Source organism: Heteronotia binoei, chromosome 4 (genome assembly GCF_032191835.1).
Source record: "Heteronotia binoei isolate CCM8104 ecotype False Entrance Well chromosome 4, APGP_CSIRO_Hbin_v1, whole genome shotgun sequence".
In the NCBI taxonomy this organism is placed as follows: Eukaryota; Metazoa; Chordata; class Lepidosauria; order Squamata; family Gekkonidae; genus Heteronotia; species Heteronotia binoei.
The window spans coordinates 145,611,603-145,633,135 of record NC_083226.1 but is presented as its reverse complement, the minus strand read 5'-3'; the positions used below and the strand labels follow the sequence as shown (position 1 = coordinate 145,633,135).

General features: G+C 40.9%; 1 protein-coding gene across 8 annotated transcripts in view; it reads right to left on the bottom strand.

Moving 5' to 3' along the window:
* Positions 1 to 21,533, bottom strand: part of PDE4D (phosphodiesterase 4D) — a 596,108-nt gene that overhangs the window by 11,674 nt on the left and 562,901 nt on the right. For 7 of the 8 annotated variants that reach the window (XM_060235952.1, XM_060235953.1, XM_060235957.1 and 4 more), the window contains 5 exons: positions 8,530 to 8,623; positions 3,899 to 4,071; positions 3,100 to 3,198; positions 2,841 to 3,005; positions 1,487 to 1,586 (listed from right to left, as the gene is read on the bottom strand). In XM_060235952.1, coding sequence (XP_060091935.1) covers positions 1,487 to 1,586; positions 2,841 to 3,005; positions 3,100 to 3,198; positions 3,899 to 4,071; positions 8,530 to 8,623 — 631 coding nt within the window. Of the gene's footprint in view, positions 1 to 1,486; positions 1,587 to 2,840; positions 3,006 to 3,099; positions 3,199 to 3,898; positions 4,072 to 8,529; positions 8,624 to 19,650; positions 20,105 to 21,533 lie in introns of those variants that run through there. The other variant, XM_060235959.1, reaches the window with a different exon arrangement.

Below are 21,533 nucleotides of genomic sequence, written 5' to 3'. Positions count from 1 at the left end.
TTCAAGAAAGTTGTCCAACTGCACAAATGGCAGCATTATTTGATTCAAAATCTTAGGGAGTTCTTTGAAATGGAAACAACAAAAGGAGACTTAAGGAATTGAGATCATACCAAGATCATGGTTTCTCCATTGTATCTTGCAAGTTAGCTGTTACAGCCATTATCACATTCTCAGCTGACCCCAGGGAAGATGAAGAAACCCTGAACCAGTGTCTGCAGGCAGTTTTGGAGAGGATGCAGACTAATTAACTGAAGTTTAATTCTGACAAAAGTGCTACTGGTGGACAGAAGGTCTGACCCAAAATTTAAGGTGTCACCTGTTCTGCATGGGGCTCTGCTCCCCTTGAAGGAACAGCTCTGTGGTCTGGGGTTACCTTTGCACAGGACTACTACTAGATAAGCAGGTGGCAGCTGTGGCCACGAGTGCCTTTTACCAGCTTTGGCTAGTTAGCCAGCTGCAGCCTTTCCTGGACAAAAAAGATCTGACCACTGTGGTAAATGCCCTGGTTACATCTAGATTAGATTACTACAATACACTCTACATGGGGCTGCCTTTGAAAAGTATTTGGAAGCTTCAGTTCATACAGAACACTGCAGCCAGGATGCTGACTAGAGTGGGTTGTAGGGACCGTATCACTCCAGTCTTGGCTCACCTACACTGGCCTCCTATTTGTTTTCAGCCACAATTCAAGGAGTTGGTCTTGACCTTCAAAGCCCTGTGTGGTTGGGGTCCAACATACCTGAAAGACCACCTAATCCCTTATTACAAGTCAATTTTCGGTGTCCCTGCCTTCTGAGATTAGGCATGTGGCAGCCTGGCAAAGGGCTCTCACAGTCATAGCTCTGAAGCTCTGGAACTCTCTTCCTGGGGGTGAGGTGAGATTCTTCTATCCCCTTCTGTTGCCATCTTCCACCAGTGGGTGAAGACCTTTTTGTTTCATTTGGAGTTTTTCTCAATAATCCCTTCCTCCTAACCAATTCTTATCTTTTGAACATATTTTAATTGTTTTATATGTACTTAGCTCTGTTTTTAACCCTTTTTAAAGCTCTTTTAAGGAGGTATGTTTGGGAGGGGGTTTATGTTACTAGTTTCATAATTTCATCACATATGTTTTGAATTGCTACCCATTTTGGTGGCCCTTTTAAGGGCAGAATGGTGGGATATAAATTTTGTAAACAATAAATAAAAGTATGAGAAAAGGACAGAGAGCAAAACAGGATACAGAAACACAGGAAAGACTTCCATGCAAGGTTGCTGTACCCACAGGGTAGCCCTACTGCTCATAACATGTTTGTAGGTGTGCAAATTTCAAGACGTGGAGTGACTGGAGCTGAATAGGAAACTCATTTTTTTCACTTCCTTAAGCCCCATTTTGATAAGGGCATGGGACTGGAGAAAGAGATATATGTCTGTTTCCTGCATGCACTGCTTTTAAAATGCCAAACAAAAAGATTGTCAAGTGTTAGCAAGAACAAATCCCACTTACTTGTGTTGATAAGAAATTGGTTTGAAACCCCAGGGTGATCAACATCATGTATTGCACTGGCAAAAATGGCAGCCAGAATCTCTAGGTCTGTGAAAACCGCCTGGGGGAGGAAGAATGAATTACATTACTAAACAGAGAAAATATTTTTTGTTAGAAGTGCACTTCCCCATTTGAGTTCTGATCTGCAGAAGTGCCAAAACACAATAAAGAGTCTCTTAGTTGTTACCCATTTTTACAAAAACCAATTTAAACCCAAGCTTATGAAACAATTTGGATAACTACTTGCCAGATATTTGGAAGTTTTCACAATTTCTGTCTATCCACTAATTTCATTTTTTAAAATATCCAAGTGACTGAGAAGCCAGCATGGTGCACAGTTTGAAACCACACTGCCAAAATTTAAGTCTCAAAATGAATATGCCTCCCCATCTACAAATTAGCTGTTTTGAGAATTTTAGTCTAACTGGAAACAAATTTTAAACACTGGAATTAGAAATGAATGCTTGCAGTACAGGAAAATGTCACACTGCTCTGGAATGCCAGTAATACACTTCATCCAAAGCATTTATTTCCTGATACAGCTGCTCTTCAGTTTGTGCTTTAAACCTAAATGATATATACATTTATAATGTATGCTGCAATGCAACATGGTATTAACTGAGCTTTTACTAAGCAGCAGCTGTCCTTCCTAAGTGAAGAAGAGAAGTCCCATTTAATTTAACTTCTTCTAAATATACAGTCAGGTACTGCCTATAAATACAGTCAGGTACTGTACAATACAGAGTTACTCAAGCTTACCCCTTCAGTTCAAATATACTGGGGTAACTTTTACATAGAATTAAACTGTGAATTCCATCAATATGAATTCTCTCATTCAGCAATTGTTGCCTTATTACTGCTTGCCCAGATACCACCCAGTTTAAAATGGTGGCATATGATTTTGCTTCTGTTCATGGACCAGCCATTTTTAAAACAAAGCGGTCACAAGATTCAAATCACTGAATCTAAGAACAAACCAGTGCAGAATCTCTACTTGAATATTTTATGATAAAACCTGACTATCAGATACTTACTTTACAGGCAAGCAAGCTAATACAATTGGGTCAAATAGAGAAGAATTTATGGATAGACTTTTTATTTTGCTGTATTATTTTGTTATATTAAAAAAGAGAAGATACATCCTGCAAACAGCCAGTATACTGAAGAGAGTGATGCTGAAGATAACAGGTTTCCTAAACAGTATCACAGGAACATTCCAGAACACTACAAAACAAGCACGAATGCTTAAGTCCTTGAAAGTGCAACATTTCATGCTTGTCTATTATAAGTCTGTGTCTCTACATTGTGGATTTACCTCCAAAGCAGGGGTTGACAACAGCACATGTGTGGACTGCACAACATCTGCAGCATGTATATTGTTATGATATGCCACATCTGCATGGTAATGATCCTCCAATGTCATCAAGTATGTTATTAACATGTCTGGTGGAATTTTGAATGTTTTTAACAACTCCCGTTCCTGCAGTTAAGACAAGGAAAGAAAGCTGCTGTTACAAGACATTGAAGGGCTGAAGGAGAAGGAAAATGGAAAGCTGCCTGTTTGTTGAACTTACCTGAAAAATGGTGTACATGATGACTGTCAAAGGTCGGTTCCCAGATAATTCAGCTACTTTGAACACCTGAAGGCCCCATTTGTTTACATCTTCTAGTTCCTAATAGGGAATCAAACATCAGAAAATGGAATCTAAAACTCAGTCTTCCACTGCGTGACTAGCAATGTTCCTTCTAAGATGAGTTAATGTGAGCTAGCTCACAGTGTTTTAGCCTCCGGCTCACACATTTTTGTTGTAGCTCAGGAAAAATTGCCCCAGGGCAAACTAATCTATGCAGGAGCTCACAACTTTAATGCCAGTGACTCAAGGAGTAGAATATTTGCTTACAAGACTCCACATTTAGAGGGAGTATTGGTGACTATGTGGAAACAACAACACTGGATTGCTGCTACAAACCAAAAGTTTAACTTTTCAGCAAATGATTTTCTAGACTTTAAAAAGGGAGGCAGTGTCTTGCGTGAGAGAACTGTGCAATGTATTTTGTATGAACTGGATGGAGCGTTTTTGCTATAATTACCATCAGGAATAGAGACAAATGAGAACCTTCAGAGATTCTGCAATCTTTTCATTTTTAATGTTTGCTCATAGCACTGTGGGAAAACCAAAGGAGAGAAAACTCTAACCAAGCCTTTCTTTTGGTGAATGAACATATAATCTAATCAGCTGTTGAAATCCAGCTGGTGCAGAAGGTGACCAGCATGCACCCTGAGTGCATACCCTTTTTTAGTTTACTTTTCCACTACTGTGGCTCCATAGTTTAAAAGGTGCACAGCCAGTTAGACATTAGCACTGCTCTTACCTTGGCTAGAATCTCTTCTTGGTCAGTTTTAACTCCAAATTTGGGGATGCTGGAATTGGTTAAACTGGAACTGTGCATGAGTTTTTTCACTCCACTGATCTGAGACATAGGCCGTTTCTTCTTTTCTTTCTCTTTCTGTGTTGGGGATGGGATTTCCACTTCATGCTGTTTGTCTTTAAAAGGGGGGGAAAAGAAAATCTGTGTGTATACTAGAACTGCCTTGTAAAACAAAACAAATCCAGTACCAAACCTAACCACAGACTTTTCAATTTCATAAAATGTCTCCATTTGCAAAGTACAGACTTAAGGGGGGACACAACCAAAAACCAACATACTGCAAGAAATAGGAAAACATGAACCTGGCTTGTATCAAAATCAGACCATTGATTCAGCTCGATGGATATTCTATTTTGACTGGCAGTGATCCTCCATGGTTTCAGGGGTTTTTCCCAATACAAAGATCCTTTTAATTGAAGACAGTAGGAGGTAACACCTGGATTCATCTTTATGCAAAATCCTACTGGGAAAACAGTGCTCCGATCCAAGCGCACATTCACCATGGCCTTAAACAAATCTTTCTAATTATTATGTAAAACAAGACAAGAGCTCTACTAAGATGTGTTTTTCATACGTCAAAGGGACATGTTGGATAAATCCGGGCTTTGCTTGGCTATGAGCCTCCTATGCCAGCAGTTCAGATGAGCTTGGTTTTTCAACCCTTTTCCCCTAACCATCTGGGGAATCTCCTGGTGTCACCATGAATAGAGCAAAATAATGTCTGGACAGGATGCTGGCAGAGGAAGCTGCCTCGAGATCTTTATACCAATCACTTGTGGTTGAAAATCTGTCACATGATATGATCAGGCATTTACCTATTAATTTCACATGGATAAATGATGGGAAAAACAATTCACCTCAGGCTTTCAAGTTTGCCTCTGAAGATGCAGTGATGCATGCTTGCTCATGTGTCCTTCAAAGATGTAAAAGCAAGTGATTTTTAGGGGATAACATCCCTTCAAAACCTTGTGTTTAGCTTCACCCCCCTCCCGTACAAACAAAAACATGAATTATCTAGAATATTTGAGAAAACTAAACATTTATATGTTCCAGTTAATGGTCCTCTTTAGTGAAAAAGAATGGCGCCGTAACTAGACCACAGCTCTATTTTGCTTCTTCTGCTTCGTGGGCTGTTGTTTTTTTAAAACCTTTAGAAGGGGCTAGTACTCACTGGAAACAGCAGTGAATTCTGATCAGATCACTGCAAACAAGAGAAAATGTCACCAAGCATCAGCCTGAGGCATTCGGCCCCCTCCCTTCTTACCCCCCTTCCCTCTGTTCACCAATTAAATACAACTAGGAGAAAGGAAAAGCACTTGACTGGCTACAAACCAGTAGAGGCAGAAGAATAAAGACTCATGTGCATGCCTTGATATTTATGGCTTCAGTCATATGCACAAAGTTTAGGACCATCAAAGGGGAAGATTATAAACCAAGTTGTCAGATGAACTCAAGTGAAAGGAAGTGTCTGTCCAGAAGATTTTAGATATGCCAGGGAATTCCATGGGATTCCCTAGGGTTTTGTTCCAAGTGAACAGTTAACATTATCAGTGCTGAGTGCATTACTGCAAGCTGAAAATTTACCCCTCCCCAGATATTACTGCTTCAGTGAGGGTTATACATCTATTTCTTCAATCATATGGAATCCCTTTCCTAGAGGAAACAAGAGTATTCTACTGAAATCAGGAAATGAATGAAAGATGACCCAGAACTGCTGGGCTTCCTCTGTGAGGAAATAACTAGCAACTTTTTAGAGAAGTATAATAAACTGACAAAGAGAGGCAATGTTCATGAGGCTTTATGAGGGACATGGAATTTTTTGTCAGACAATGGGGAAGGCCAAGACATGAGTAACTGAAAGATGCCTACTTCAAAATATACCTACCCATAATAAGGTCTTGTTTCAAGGCCATAATAAGGTCTTGTTTCAAGGCCACACTTTTATATGTGTGGCTATGACTGGTAGGGTCTTCTTGGTTGTAACACCCTGATTTTGAAATGTTCTGTCTATGAGCATCTACTTCCTCTGAGCCTGTCAAATGTCTGCCATCCAGTAAATGCATGTTTTTTGGCCAAGGTCTTTTGAATTTTATAGTGACACGATTTTGGTTGTTCATTCTGCAGTTGTTTTGGTTTTTATTCTCATCTGCCTTTTTACTGCAGTGCTAACAGGTTTTAATATGTTGTTTCCCCTGCTGGGGGTGTACTGGGGATGGCAATGGCAAACCACCCCGTAAAAAGTCTGCCGTGAAAACACTGTGAAAGCGTCACCCCAGAGTCAGAAATGACTGGTGCTTGCACAGGGGACCTTTCCTTTCCTTCCCCTGCTGCATCATTAACCAGTCTTATTTATTGCAGTGCTGGGGTTTTACTTGCTTATTAAAAAGATATTTGTTTTTTGGATAGGTTATTTATGGAGTTGTTGTTAGCTGCCTCAGTAATAAGTTGAGTGAGTGCAGGCAACTAATGTCTTTAAGTTGCTCTTCAATTTGCATTGGAAGGAGGCTCGAGTCTTATGTGGCCATTTGGTTTAGATTTTCACCCTCTTAAGGGCTTCTAAGTCCAATTAAAACTATTTGATTCTACAACAGATCTCTATGTCACTTGACACCAGCATGAGGCCTTTGTCTTCCTGCTTGCTGAGGAGGACATATTACAGGATGAGAACACAATGTATTTCCTTCTCTCCTCCCCCCACAACCATGGAAACACTGATAGAGAAGTCTCAGTTTCTTCAGTAAGTGGGAACAAGAAGATTCTTCTAAGTAGGTCATCTCCACAGGCAATTCTATTCCAGCTTTTTCAAAGTTTCTTAAACTAGGGTGATAACTTTCCTGCCAGGATTCATAAAATTCAGTTTTCCAATGGCTGAGTAAGTAAATAGAGGGTTGGGGATTTTGAGAGATTAATTTCAGCTGGATATATAACTAGGATAAAAGGTCTTGCTTTACAATTTAGAATCAATAGCTTAAGCTGCGTTCTAGCAAGTTTTTATACAGAAAAGCATGACAGCCTGGGATCTGACTATAATTAATAGCTAATTAATCCCCTGAACTGGCTGAAAAAACTGCTAGCACTCTGATTCTGTGAGCATCAAGTCATAACATTTGAGCACTGTGTCCACACTGGCTCTAGAGCAGAACTTGTATAACTGTTAAGGGTTCTGCCAGCACAAAATGGCCATGCATTCCTCTTGTTCTTGCCTGGTATAATGATGTCACAATAATGTATGAGGCAGCACTCAATTCAATACTCAGGTTTTCAGTCATCAAGATATTCCTTGAGCAAATACATCTTCTCTGTGTGTGTGTGCATACATGCAAGTGTACATTTCTGTGATGCAAGCCATGTTGGATGTGGTGGATGGGAGTTTGTCTTTGCCAAGTACTGAATGCTAAATTAATTGCAGTGGCATAAATCAGGGATCCCCTACATATTATTGCTTGTCTGCAGTAGCATTGTATGATATGCACTAGTCTATGCTTCTTTATCAATCCACCCACCCACCTACATAACACTTCACAGTTCCGAGATTATATTTTAGATTTATTGACACCATCATCAGGTTTTTCTAAGTCCCTCATAATATGTTCTTGGGGCTGAAAGTATTTTCCAGATAGTAGCCTATTCAGTCCATTGGGTTTATCAATCTTTGCATCAGCACCAGATGACAATAGACCACCATGGTGTGCCAGAAGATTGTGGCCAGAAGACACCCTGTGAGGTGGGTGGAGCTGAGAGGACTCTTACAGCAGCTGTCCTTTCAAGGACAACCTCTGCCGGAGCTACGGCTGACTCAAGGCCATTCCAGCAGCTGCAAGTGGAGGAGTGGGGAATCAAACCTGGTACTCCCAGATAGGAGTCCGCACACTTAACCACTACACCAAACAATATCAAGGGAAAATCTTGACTTCTATGCACTATTTGTTGGCTCTCTGAGGCAATTCATTGGCTGCTGTGTGAAACAAGATGCTGGACTTCAGGGACTACTGGTCTGATCCAGCAGGACTTTTCATATGTTCTTCTGTTATATTATTCTTCATGGATGCCCTCCCCCCGACCCTGCCATATCTATGTGAGATCAGGCTGAGTGCTTGGCAGATCAAGGTTACTCGGGGAACTTCATGGCTGAGAAGGATATCACTCCTAGTCCAACACTCTAAACACTACACTATACTGACATGTATTAAAGACTAAAACATATCTGGAGAACCAAATGTCTGTGTTAATCAGGATGGCGTGTTGATGATGGGATTGCACCATATACTTGTGCGTAACCATACAACACGTCGTAAAAAGCAGAGATAACTGGGAGGGTGGAGGGTGGTGGTGGTCTGTCCAGAGGAACACAAATGGGCCACACTGAATGTAAAGGAAAAATTCATGTTGTAAAACCAAAGGCAAGCACTGCATTTAAACCAACCATGATTTATATGAATATGCACAAAACATTATTCTTCAGCAAAGATATGCAATGCTAGAACCTTTCCATCTGGATGTTGATGGTGGGCGTTGGAAGAGAAAACACATGGGAAAAGCACAAGCAGTACCAGTTTCCAAAGCCATCTGCTTACCCAAAAATGTGTTGGATATATATTCTGAGACCTGATTGCCCGATCGGCTCATTTCAGATAAGTGGGTTAGCTCCCGATTGAGCATTCTTTTAAACTGCAAAGGAAAAAAGAAAAAAATAGGATGCGTCAGTGACATGAACCTTGGGCATGAAAAAGTTCAAGATTCCTTTTATAGAGGCTTCATTCTGAAAACTGTTTTGACTCAATAGAATAATAGAAGATAGAATCCCATTTCCATGGCAGGGAGAGAATCTCAAAGATAGGCATCATCAAATATAATAATCTACTCAACATGATATAAATATATGTGGAAAACTAATTGTGGCCCTGAGTACGGATTAATTCAACTACTTTGCTTCTTCAGATGCATACGTAGGAGAGAAATTGACTCCTATTTAATTTACAACACACATACCACATCCCACCTTTGTTTCTTTTTTTTCAAATGATGTATAAATACATTGCAGCACGCTATCATCGAATCTGAAAATGTTCAGCTCTCTTGAACAATTTTCAGCATCCTTGTAGGTAAGGATTAAAGAAAGGTCAAAAGCAATTCCCCGCTCTCTGAAAGTACATCTGTCTCTCTAACTGGGGTGGTGGTGGTGGTACCCAATTTACTAAAATTTGATCCAACTGTCATGGGAGCCTGAGTGCTATAATTTTGTTTACGGATAGACTTTTTAAAATGCACCTTGAGAACAGCAACAACACATTTTGAATAGTACTGTGAAATCAGAGATGATGCAGGCCTTTCTAATTGTCAAGTGGGCTGGATCCAGACCAAATGGGCCATTTTCGTCTATTCTACCATTCCCCCTCATGTCATTCCCGTGAGTTCCTCGTCTCCCCTTCCTTGGAGCAGCATTTCTTGGAGATGAGAGGGCTGCAGTGGGATGGTTAAACTGAAAAGTCCCATTCTACTACAGGATCCAATCCTGTGTTTCCAATTAATGTGGGTACATTGTTGCACCTTACTCTTGTGCTACATATTTATCACCCCGTGTGCCCCTTTTGTGGCACAATACCAGATTTCTTGCACTGGCAAGAATTTTCACAAGAGCATGCATTTATTTGAAATAATCATCTTTGGGGAGTGAGATTTATACAGTGGCAACAATGGCCCTTATTGCAGTTGGAGGGAAACTCTGTTATCACTCCTAGCTAATGCAAACACAGCATTCTAGTTGAAAGCTGCAGGCTGCAAGAAACTCAGTATGGAGCGTTGCAAGAGTCCAGTAGCAATGCTACCCAAAGATGTCCCTTTCACAAGTCTCTTCTGGTCTGAAACAGCTGCATCAATGGTTGCTTCTAGTTTTATGGTGGGGGGGTCAGGTTTGAGAACAATTTTCAGCGACTCAGCAAAGGAACAGGGGACAGGAATCTAATACTGAATTCCGCAAGGCATGTTGAAAGAGCAAAGAAGTACGTTTTAAAGTGATAGTTTACTAGAACAAGCCAGTCAGCCACCATGCTTCACACAACTTGATTTCCATCTTATTGTAAAAACCTCTCATATAACATAAAACAGCATCTCCCTATTTTCAAGCACAAGGCTTAAAACAGCTCTCCAGTAGGTTTATGACAGGAATATAAAAGCTGCACTGATCAGAGTGCTCCAGTGGCATTTCTAATGCCTCTCCTGCCCTCATTCTTCCATCCCAAGAACAATGAGAAATATAAAAAAAATAGCATGAGAGAAATGCAAAGGCAGTTCAAGCCTTGTGAAAAAAATATCATGTGAAAACAGTCTGATGAACACTATGCAGTTTTTTTAAAAAAAATCCTCACTCTTCCCTTTGCACTCACATGGGGGGAAAGGGCTATGAAATATGTGCGCATTCACAACTCAGCTCATATCTGATGCTTTCAGTGTCCTTCATTCTGCTTCCTTCATACCTTGCAACAAAAGCCTTTGGGAGGGAAGCAAAGTCTACTTGTTTTAGCTGCCACAGTTATTTGGTACGTATCACATTCACACATAGTTATGTGTGCGTGTATGTATAAGCCTTGGCTGAAGTGTGTCCCCAGATGAACTAAGAGGGGGGGGGGGGGAATAGAACAGGAGACTCTGCCACTGTTTTTTCCAGCACAGGCAGTCCCACTTGCACTGGGACAATTTAGGGAAAGCAAGGGAAAAACAACCTTTCATCCTCCCCAAGCCCCTGAACTGAAACAGGAATGCGTATGCTCCACTGTATGAGGAACACTGGCACTAACCCTGAAGTGCTGACATTGCCCTGGGGGAGGGGGCAGAGGGAGGAGCTGACTGAGTTGGCTGAGGAATCAAGCACCACTTGGGTTCCTTTTCTGACATAGAAAGGAGCCGGAAACTTCTGCTCATGTGTGCTGGTTCAAGGGTGAAGAAAGCCCCCCCCCCCTCAAAGTGGTATGCATTAGAAAATATATGTATTTGCTTGGCACATTTTTATTCTGCTCTTCCTCCAAGGAGCTCATGGTGGCAAAGATCATTCTCCTTGCTTCCATTTTATCTTCACAACAACCGCACAAGGTGGGCTAGACTAACAGAGAGTGGCCCGCCCAAGGCCCATCAGTGAGCTTCATGGAAGAATGGGGATGGGAACCTGGGCCTTCAAGATCCTAGGCCAACACTCTAACTACTACACCACACTGGCTCATCTTGCAAATTATCAGGTTTCTTACATTTGCTTAATAGGCTGCTTATCACATGCCCCCCTTGCCACATGCAACACATAATTTAAACTAATAAACTACCTTTTATTTTTACCCCAAAACCACAAAGGTAAGCGCCCTATGGTGTCCCTTCTTTGGGGAAGCAGCACAGCAAGATCCTTGATTATTCATATCAGGGTCTAGGAGACAACTGCTGGTGCTGAGATTCTATTAGGTCACAGGCAGAAAAGAAACCGCTCTATGACCTCATGCTTGCCACTAAGTTACCAATACCTGCTAGTCTCAAGTCTATTAGAGCAGCGGTCCCCAGCCTTTTTAGCACCAGGGACCAGTTTTGTGGAAGACAATTTTGCCACAGACTGGGGTGTGTGTGTGTGTGTGATGGTTTTGGGATGATGCAATTGTGCGCTTTATTTCTATTAGTTTGATGTGGTGGTTAAGTGTGCAAACTCTTATCTGGGAGAACCAGGTTTGATTCCCCAGTTCTCCACTTGCAGTTGCTGGAATGGCCTTGAGTCAGCCATAGCTCTCGCAGAGTTGTCCTTGAAAGGGCAGCTGCTGTGAGAGTCCTCTCAGCACCACCCACGTCACAGGTGTCTGTTGTGGGGGAGGAAGCTAAGAGAGATTGTGAACGGCTTTGAGACTTGGAGTGGAGGATAGGATATAAATCCATGTCTTATTATTACTACTACAGAACAGTACCAGTCCATGGCCTGGGAGCTGGGGACCTCTGTATTAGAGGACTCTTGGGGGCTTACTCAGATGGTGGAAAGGGGCAGATAGGAGACACAGAAGGGCCGGGATTAGGGTTACCAGTCTCCAGGTGGAGCCTGGAGATCTCCTGGAATTACGACTGATTTCCAGAGTTCAGCTTCCCTGGAGAACGTGGCTACTTTGGTGGGTGGACTCTCTGGCATCACACCCTCCACCCCAAATCTCCACAATTTTCCAACACAATTGGCAACCCCTAATCAGGATACAAACAGGGCAGCACATCACTGAATTGAGCTCATGCCCCTTATTGGCAAGATCAGGCTTGCTGTTGCTCTCTAGGTCTTCCTCCATTCCTGCTACCCTAATTTAATCTGTACTTCAACAATCTACAGAAGAAAAAAACAAGGAAAACAAGGAGAAGAAGTATGTGCCATATGCTTGGCTTCAATGACAGACGGTATGAAAAGGTAAAGTGAGGAAACTCTGCCTCGTCTAGAAAGAGGGCAGAAGCTGTAGCCTGGATGGACTTATCGATCAAGCCAATACCCCCAGCCTCTAGACCTCAGTGAGGGATAGGGTTGCCAGCTTGGCTGGGAAATACCCAGAGATTTTGGAGGTGAAGCCATAGGAGGACAAAGGTTGGGGAGAAGGACGTCAATGGGGTATAATGTCAGAGAACGCACCTTCCAAAGCAACTATTTTCCCCAGGTGAATTGATCTCTGGTGCCTGGAGATCAGCTGTAACAGCAGGACATTTCCAGTCACTGCCAGGATATTGGAAACTAGGGTTGCCAACCTCTAGGTGCTACCTGGAGCTCTCCTGTTATTATAATGGATTTCCAGAAGATCAAGACACTACTTCTGTTGATACAGTCCAAAACTGAATTTGCCTTTTTAGCCACCTCATCACACTGTTGACTCTTGTTCAGTGTACCCTAAATTCTTTCCCCACATACTACTGCCAACACAAGTCTCCCCTATCCTATAATGATGCATTGGATTTTCCCTACCTGAATGCAGAACTTTACATTTATCCCTGTTAAAATTCATTTTATTTGTTTTAGCCCAGTTTTCCAGTCTGCTAAAATAATTCTGCATCCTAACTCTGTATTCTGCCATATTTCTTACCCCTCCCTATTTAGTATCATCTGCAGATTTAATAAGCATTCCCTCTATTCCTTCATCCATCCAAATTATTTATAAAGATGTTGAACAAAACAGGTCCCAGGACAGATCCTCGAGGCACTCCACTTGTCACTTCTCTCCAGAAGGATGAGGAACCATTCACAAGCACTCTATGGGTATAATTTGTCAGCCAGTTACAGATCCAGTAACAGTAACTGGATCCAAACCACATTTTACCAACTTGTCAACAAGAACAGTATGCGGAACCTTATCAAAAACCTTACTGCAATCAAGGTACACAGTATGTCTACAGCAAAGTAGTAACCCCTGATCCAGCAAGGTAGTAACTTTCTCAAAAAAGGAGATCAGGTTACTCTGACATGAGTTCTTGAGAAACCCATGCTGGCTCTTAGTAATCACAGCCATCTTTTCTAACTGTTCCAGGATTGACTGTTTGATGACTTGTTCTAAAACTTTTCCAGGCATAGACATCAACCTGATGTGTCAGCAGTTACCCGGATCCTCCTTTTTTGAAGAGAAATAACATATGCCCACCTCCAGTCTTCTGGCAGCTCACCTGTTCTCCAAGAATTCTCAAAAATAATGGCCAGAGGTTCAGAAATTACTTCACAAGTTCTTTTAGTAGCCTTCGGTGCAGTTCATATGGCCCCAAGGACTAGTTTCATTTAAAGAAACTAGGTGTTTATGTATTACCCCTATGCTGATCCTAAGCTGCAACTCCCTTCTCTCATCATATTTTCTGTTTTTGCCATGTTGAGCATGGTTTCCTTCACAAGAGAAGATTGAGGAAAATTAGGAATTGAGCAGTTCTGCTGCCCTTTCTTTACCACCAGTTACAATTTCATTTTCCTGTCCTTGCAAGGAGCCTACAATGTCCTTGATATTTTTCTTACTTTTTTGAATATAAGAAAATAACCCTTTTTGTTGTTTTCAGGTTAAAACAATTTTATTTGGTAACACATGGTAACAAATTATATTTCTTGCATCAGAGCCAGTTTGGTGTAGTGGTTAAGTGTGCGGACTCTTATCTGGGAGAACCGGGTTTGATTCCCCACTCCTCCACTTGCACCTGCTAGCATGGCCTTGGGTCAGCCATAGCTCTGGCAGAGGTTGTCCTTGAAAAGGCAGCTGCTGGGAGAGCCCTCTCCAGCCCCACCCACCTCACAGGGTGTCTGTTGTGGGGGAGGAAGGTAAAGGAGATTGTGAGCCGCTCTGAGACTCTTTGGAGTGGAGGGCGGGATATAAATCCAATATCTTCTTCTTCTTCTTCTTCTTCTTCTTCTTCTTCTTCTTCATTAATAACTTCTTTTATCAATCCCATATATTACTTTCTACCCACCCCTCCCCCCAGTTACTTGACCCTCGCCGGTGTTATTTACTTAAAATACTAATATTTAAAGGTACCCTTAACTAATAAAAACAAAAATTAATATTCTTTTTTTCTAAAACTTAATCATTATCAAAAATTGTCCAATGTCCTTTTATTTTCCACTCTTTTTCTACATATCTTCTGAACTTTTTCCACTCCATCTTAAAAATTTCTAAATCATAGTCTCTTAAAGTTCTTGCTAATTTGTCCATTTCACTCCATGTCATAACTTTTACAATCCTATCCCATTTCTCTGGTATTTTTTCTTGCTTCCACAACTGCGCATATAATATCCTAGCAGCTGAAAGCAAGTACCAAATTATAGTTCTATCTTCTTTTGGAAAATTTTCCATTTGTAATTCCAACAGAAAAGTCTCTGCAGCTTTCTTAAATTCATTTCCCAAGATCTTAGAAATTTCTTGTTGAATCAGATGCCAATACTTTTTTTGCTCTTTCACAAGTCCACCACATATGGTAGAAGGAACCTTCATGTTTTTTACATTTCCAACATCTATCTGGCATCTTGTTGTTCATCTTTGCCAATTTCTTTATTTACATTAATTGCCCATTTAATCATTTGAGATTTCACTACTTCCTCCGTAGACCATTTTAAAAGTAATTTATATATTTGTGAAATTAATTTTTCATTATCTCCAAGCAGAACTTTTTCCATTTCTGTTTGTTCTTTTCTTATTCCTTCAGTTTTGATATCATTATCCACCAAACTTTATTTGTTGCATTTGGAACCAATCATATTTATTATTCAGCTCTTCAGCAGTTTTCAATTCTATTTTACCACTTTGTATTTTTAATAATTGATTATATGACAACCACTTTTCTTCACCTATCTCAGCCATTATTTTTATTACTTCAGCTGGCACTATCCATAAAAAAACACACCCTTTTTTGTTGTTTTTAGCATCTCTCACTAGCCTAAGCTTATACTGAGCTTTAGCTTTCCTAACTCTTTCTCTACAAGCACGAGTTATTTCTTTATATTCATGCATTTCCTAAATGAATCTTTCTTATTTCTCATGTCTTTAGAGAGGCGATTGAGAGATGGTATTATTACCATCTTCAAGAACGTGAAGGGCTGTCATATACAGGATGGTGTGGAATTGTTTTCTGTTGCCCCAGGTCAGACCAAAATCGACATGTTGAAATTAAAGCAAAATAGTTTCTGGCGAAACATTAGGAAAAACTTCCTGACTGTTAGAGCTGTTCCTCAGTGGAACAGGCTTCTTCAGAAGGTGATGGGCTCTATTTCCTTGGAGGTTTTTAAGCAGAGGCTAGATGCCCATCTAATAGCAATGAGGATCCTGTTAATTACGCAGATCATGAGAAAGAGGGCAGGATGGGTTGCCTCAGTTTCTGTGGCCTTTTTTTACACACACAAGGAAATGCTAATTGACACTTTGTGGTCAGTTAGTAATTTTTCTACAGGCCAGTTTGGGAAGGGATCCTGGAGGGTTTTGACATCTTCTGGGCATGGAGCAGGGCTCAATGGGGATGTATATGTGTGGGGGAGGTATTTGCGAAGTTCTTGCATTGTGCAGGGGGTCGGACTAGATAACTCAGGAGGTCCCTTCCAACTCTAAGATTCTAAGGTCTGCTCCATCCTCCAAATACCTGGTATTTCCCAATACAGAGCTGGCAGCAACCCTAGCGAGAGAACAGTAGAAATATACAGGACAATTTATGTCCCTTCATCAAGGAAGACACAAATGTTTAACTCCCATTTACTTCGAGAGGACTGAAACCTTCCTAAATGTTGTTTTTACACTCAGAGCCAGTTTGGTGTAGTGGTTAAGTGCGCGGGAGAAGCGGGTTTGATTCCCCACTCCTCCACTTGCAGTTGCTGAAATGGCCTTGGGTCAGCCATAGCTCTCATAGAGCTGTCCTTGAAAGGGCAGCTTCTGTGAAAGCTCTCTCAGTCCCACCTACCTCACAGGGTGTCTGTTGTGGGGGAGGAAGGTAAAAGAGATTATAAACCGCTCTGAGATTCTGAGATTCAGAGTGAAGGGTTGGGTATAAATCCAATATCAACATGTTCTTCACTTTTGGCATGCAGATTCTCCACAGGCCTACAAGCTGTTGTGCTGTCTCTAAGGCATTCATTAACACATATATGTAGAGCAGGGGTGGCCAATGGTAGCTTTCCAGATGTTTTTTTGCCTACAACTCCCATCAGCCCCAGCCAGCATGTCAATGACTGCAGCTGATGGGAGTTGTAGGCAAAAAACATCTGGAGAGCTACTGTTGGCCATCCCTGATGTAGAGAATGCACATAACGGAAGTAACAACTGGGTACCTCAGAAGACGCTCTGAGTTGATTTTCCTTGGGAAATGTACATTTATTTTATTTCTAGGACAAGAGGAATATGAGTCAGCGCATCACCTCATTAAGATCAGTACTGTCTTCTCTGATTGGCAATGGCTCTCCAAGGTCCCCGGCAAAGTAGGGTCTTTCCTGTTATCTGATCCCTCGGATTCTTTAAACTAGAAATTCCACAGATTAAACCTGGAGCCTTCTGCATGAGAAGTATGGGCTTCCTCATGGAGCTACAGTCACTCTTCAAAGGACTCTGAAACACTTATAATACTTGACACCTCAAAAAAAAAAGAATGACAAACCAGCCTCTGATCCACAAACAGAACTTCAGCCCTGACAACATAAATGTCTCAGCTGCAACCTAGTAGAAAGGGGCCCATTACCTCAAAGTGGAAACTTCTGGTGTATATGTTAACTAATCTATAAGGACAGCTAGATTCAAGCACCTTAGAGACCAACAATATTTTCAGGGTATAGGCTTTCAAGACTCCAAACTCCCTTTGTCAGATAGCTTCAACTCAAAAGTTTATATACTGAATATCTTGTTGGTTTCTAAGGTGCTACTGGACTTGAATCTATCTGTTCTACTGCATAAGAATATGGCTACCCTCTGAAACTAATCTGTAAGGAGACATTCTAAGAGAATATTGGTTGTTTCCTTCTAATTATGATCTAGGGAATCATATATATAAGTTCATTATTCACACACTGTGCGCAGAGGATAACAAAGCAGAAATATTAACAGCTTCTAGAAATGATTCTTTATCTCTTGAAGAACACCCTCCCATTCATGTACATTACTGAAGACATCTAGTATTCTGCTGCCATGATATGGATGCCCCAGGAAAGTCCAATTTCATCAGATCTTGGAAGGTGAGTAGGGTCAGCCCTGGTTAGCACTTGGGTAGGAGAACAGCAAGTAAGTCCATGGTTGTCAAAGAGGCAGGCAATGGCAAACCACCGCTGTTCATCTCTTGCCTTGAAAACCCTATAGGGCTGCCATAAGTCAGCTGCAAACTGATGGCACTTTCTACTACCATCACCTCTTTAGACCGCTCTTGATAAAATGCAATTACCAATAAGATAATAACTCGTTAAGAGCCTCAGGTTTAGCAGCAATTCTGCAGGGGGGCTGCTCTACCACAAAGACAGTTGGTACTCTGGCAATGCTGGATCAACTGTGGGATGAGGAGGGGAAAGGGACAGTCTGGTTTCAGTCACCATTCACCCAACAACCTCTGGAAGATTTTTTTTTATTTCGGGGGGGGGGGGGCTGATCGAAGTAACATACAAGGGAAATCCCTTTTTTAGTTGCTTGACCAAAGCCATCCAATGAACACTGTTATCACCATTTGGCCAAGTACAGACTTAATATTCTGACTCAGAAAGAATGAAACTGTCATGCAAAAAAGGGTGATGATGGCTTCCACACATTAATTACCTTTCTCTTTGTGGTTTCTGCGTGTAACCACAGCAAACCATGGATCTGAACCCAGGCCTCCCTAGTTCAGTTCCAGCCCCTATACTGAATAGTCCTCTCATACACGTTTTGGATACTGTCCAAACATTCAATTGGCAGCCATATTTTGATATATACAGTGCACAAAAGCAGTGCATGGTCCTTCCATGCTAGCTGGAGGGAGGTTCTCTCTAGAGAGAATCCCTCTGCATTTAAAAAAAAACAAACATGCAGAAGGGTAATTAATTCATGGAAAGCTGCTTTTGCATGCAAACTTTCCATGGTCAGTCAGGATGTATTTGATAAAGGGATAACAGGTATCCCAAGGAAGAATTCTAAATGAATGTTAAGTGTTTTTTTAAAAAAGCAAGCCCCTGGAAAAAAGAATACAAGCATACAAAAGCTTGGTTATTTATATGGCACATGATAAATAAAATCAAGCTGACACATAAAATTAATCCATGTGCAATTGTAGGAAATTTTTATGAAAATATTGTAAGAGTCTGCTTTAGTAAGGAAAATTCTGATGACCAAAATAATATACAATTTCCAACCTTACATTCTAAAATAAGCACTGTTGTCTGTGTAATGCCAATGTTTACAAGCCAGTAACAATTTAAATCCATATAACAGAAGATAAAATTGGACAGTTCAGTTAAGAAAAAACAACAATTAATTAAGTATGTTATTCTGAATTGGCAAGGGAAGGTGACAGATTATTTAAATGAATTATATGTAACTGAGAAACAAAAAAGGAAAAGTTGTATGATTCTGCATCGCTACTGTATGCTAGGAAACACCTGTATCAGATTAAATGGTGCACAGTTTTATATAGAAAAGATAAGCCAATCGAATTTTCTATAATAGCAACCCTAAAATCTGAGGCTCATTCTTGGCAGCTTTACATCATAAGGCACACCGCTGAAGGGAAAAGACCCTTTTCAACCTGAAAAGGCATTAATCAATACAAGCTGGGTGTCACACACAGAAAACCAGAAAAATGTTATTAAAGCACAGTCTTGGTAATTGGGGAGATTTTCATATGATCAGGAAGCAATACGAATTCACATATTCAGCCATTATCCTTTTGCTTAGCTAGCCAAGCTCTCCTCAGAATGTGGTTCAAGCAGCCTAAGCCTAGATTTGATCCAAATATCTGCTTCTCCTTGAACGATACACTGGTGGACTTTTTGTAGAATTTTCCTTCATTTATATAATGATGGAGCCTCAAACCAGAGGAGCCTCAAACCAGAGGGCACCTCTTTCCCTTTACCAGTTACATATTACAAGCTAGGTTAAAGCAGCCTCAGTTCATAAAACAGAATATCTACGTTTAAACCATTACCCCTTTTTCTGAACATGTCTCCACAATTATATTTGTTCAAAATGTATTACTGTATACAAACAAACACCCAGTGGTTAAAAAGGTTTTTTAAAAAATCCTACCTTTATGTAGCCCCAAGACACTGAGAGTAGATAATTTGCTTCAGGCATTTTTGGTTTTTTAAGAGTTTCCAATTTAAACAGAAATGTTAAGTCCTCTGCAAGCTCTTGAGATACAGACAAGAAAAATAGCTGGATTTTCTTAATCAGTTTCTTTCCACCCTCAGTGTGTTAGTTCTGCTGATCTATAGATTCCCTGCAGCTGGCACACAAGAGAACACTAACGGGCATTCCAGTTGTGGGATCTTCTGGTTATATAAGAGCCATTTGCAGAATACCAAAGTGCTATAAAATTCAAGGACCAGTTCAGAAAAGCATATTGCAGAAACTGAAGAGAAATCTGAAGAGCGGCAAAAGATCTGCATATTTCCTGAACACCAGGACTTAATGAATTATGTATGCCAGGATGCTCAGCTGCTGGAAAAGACTTGTTCTATCAACAGCCTACCAAATAAGGATCTGCGGGGATGCTACAACCAGTGTGAAGTAATCCCTCCCATGAACCTCAGACAAAAGCCAATCATGTTCTAGCCAAAAATATATAAGAGCAGAAGATAAAGCCCTAACATGTGTGTGCTGTTTTCTGATTGGTCAGCATGGATGAATCTGCTGGGAATGGGGGTAGTTCTTTTCTTTTGAACTAAATGCCATTTAATAATGACTTCCCTGCAGCACTACTTCTATGCAGACATGATTAATTAGCTTAACTTTTTGTATCTGTCAATAGCACTTACTTTCTAATGCAAGGCACTCACTGAACCCATTCAATGAGGCAGAAGGGGCTGTTTTACTCAGGCTAAATGTCATGAGCTTAATTTCTGGGTTTTTTAAAAAGGTATATTTTCTAAAACAAATAATAAAAAGCCCCTCTCCCCCCCCCCCTCAAATTTTCAGCAAACCTTCACATGCAGTTGCAACAAAATTTAGGCAGCATCAGTGTGAAATCACAGCAGTTTTGGAAGACCAAGGAGCATCCGGGGATCAGCTTACACTATTTCAGACCAGGATTATATATATAAAATGTAGAAATATGAAAAAAGAAAATGACAAGGTGGCTGCACAGATTTCTATCTTTAAATCATAATGAGCAGAACCAATCTACAAGGGGTGGCCATTTTACACGACAAACCTGGCCTTTTTAAGCCCAGTCGTTTTAATGAACATTAAAGGGTAAAATTTTGGTTAAAATTGTATTGCAAGCGAAGAAACAACGAGCCCCTCCAGACTAACAGCTTTATTGCAGCACAGGCTTTATGGGAACCAAAGCTTATTTTCGTCAGATGCACACAGCATTATTGTCAGCATCATCAATTTATGACATATTTGTTACAAACTTCCAGCAATATAAAAACAAAGGGCCTTTGTCTAATATGTGTGCATTGTGATATATGACTTTTGAAAAAAAATACTCCAAATCAGTCAGTCCCATTGGTCCACCTAGTTCTCTGCCTACTCTGATGTGCAGCTGCTCTCTGGAGTCTCAGGCAGAAGAGACACCTGTCACTTGAGATTCTCGAACTAAAGATATCAGAGAATGGACCTCCTGCACACTAAACAGGTGTTCTACCAATGAGCAACAGTCCTTCCCCAAGTCAATAGCTGAGTGAAAATCTGAATTGGAACTTCCAGCTGTGCCCTTATCCACTATGCAGCAAACTTGGTTTAAAAAAAAAATGTCAGTGAAGACGCTCTCGTGACTAACCCAAGACAGTGTGGGGTAATGCAATGATCATCAATCTTTCCAGGCCCACCGTTAACACCTAGGCATCAGCATGGGACCCACTGAGTTGTAACCACATGTCAAGAAGTCATGTGCTAAGATAGGAAAAGGAGAATGCAGAGTTATCCCATTTATGGGGTATGGGGCCTCAACACTGCAAGCACAC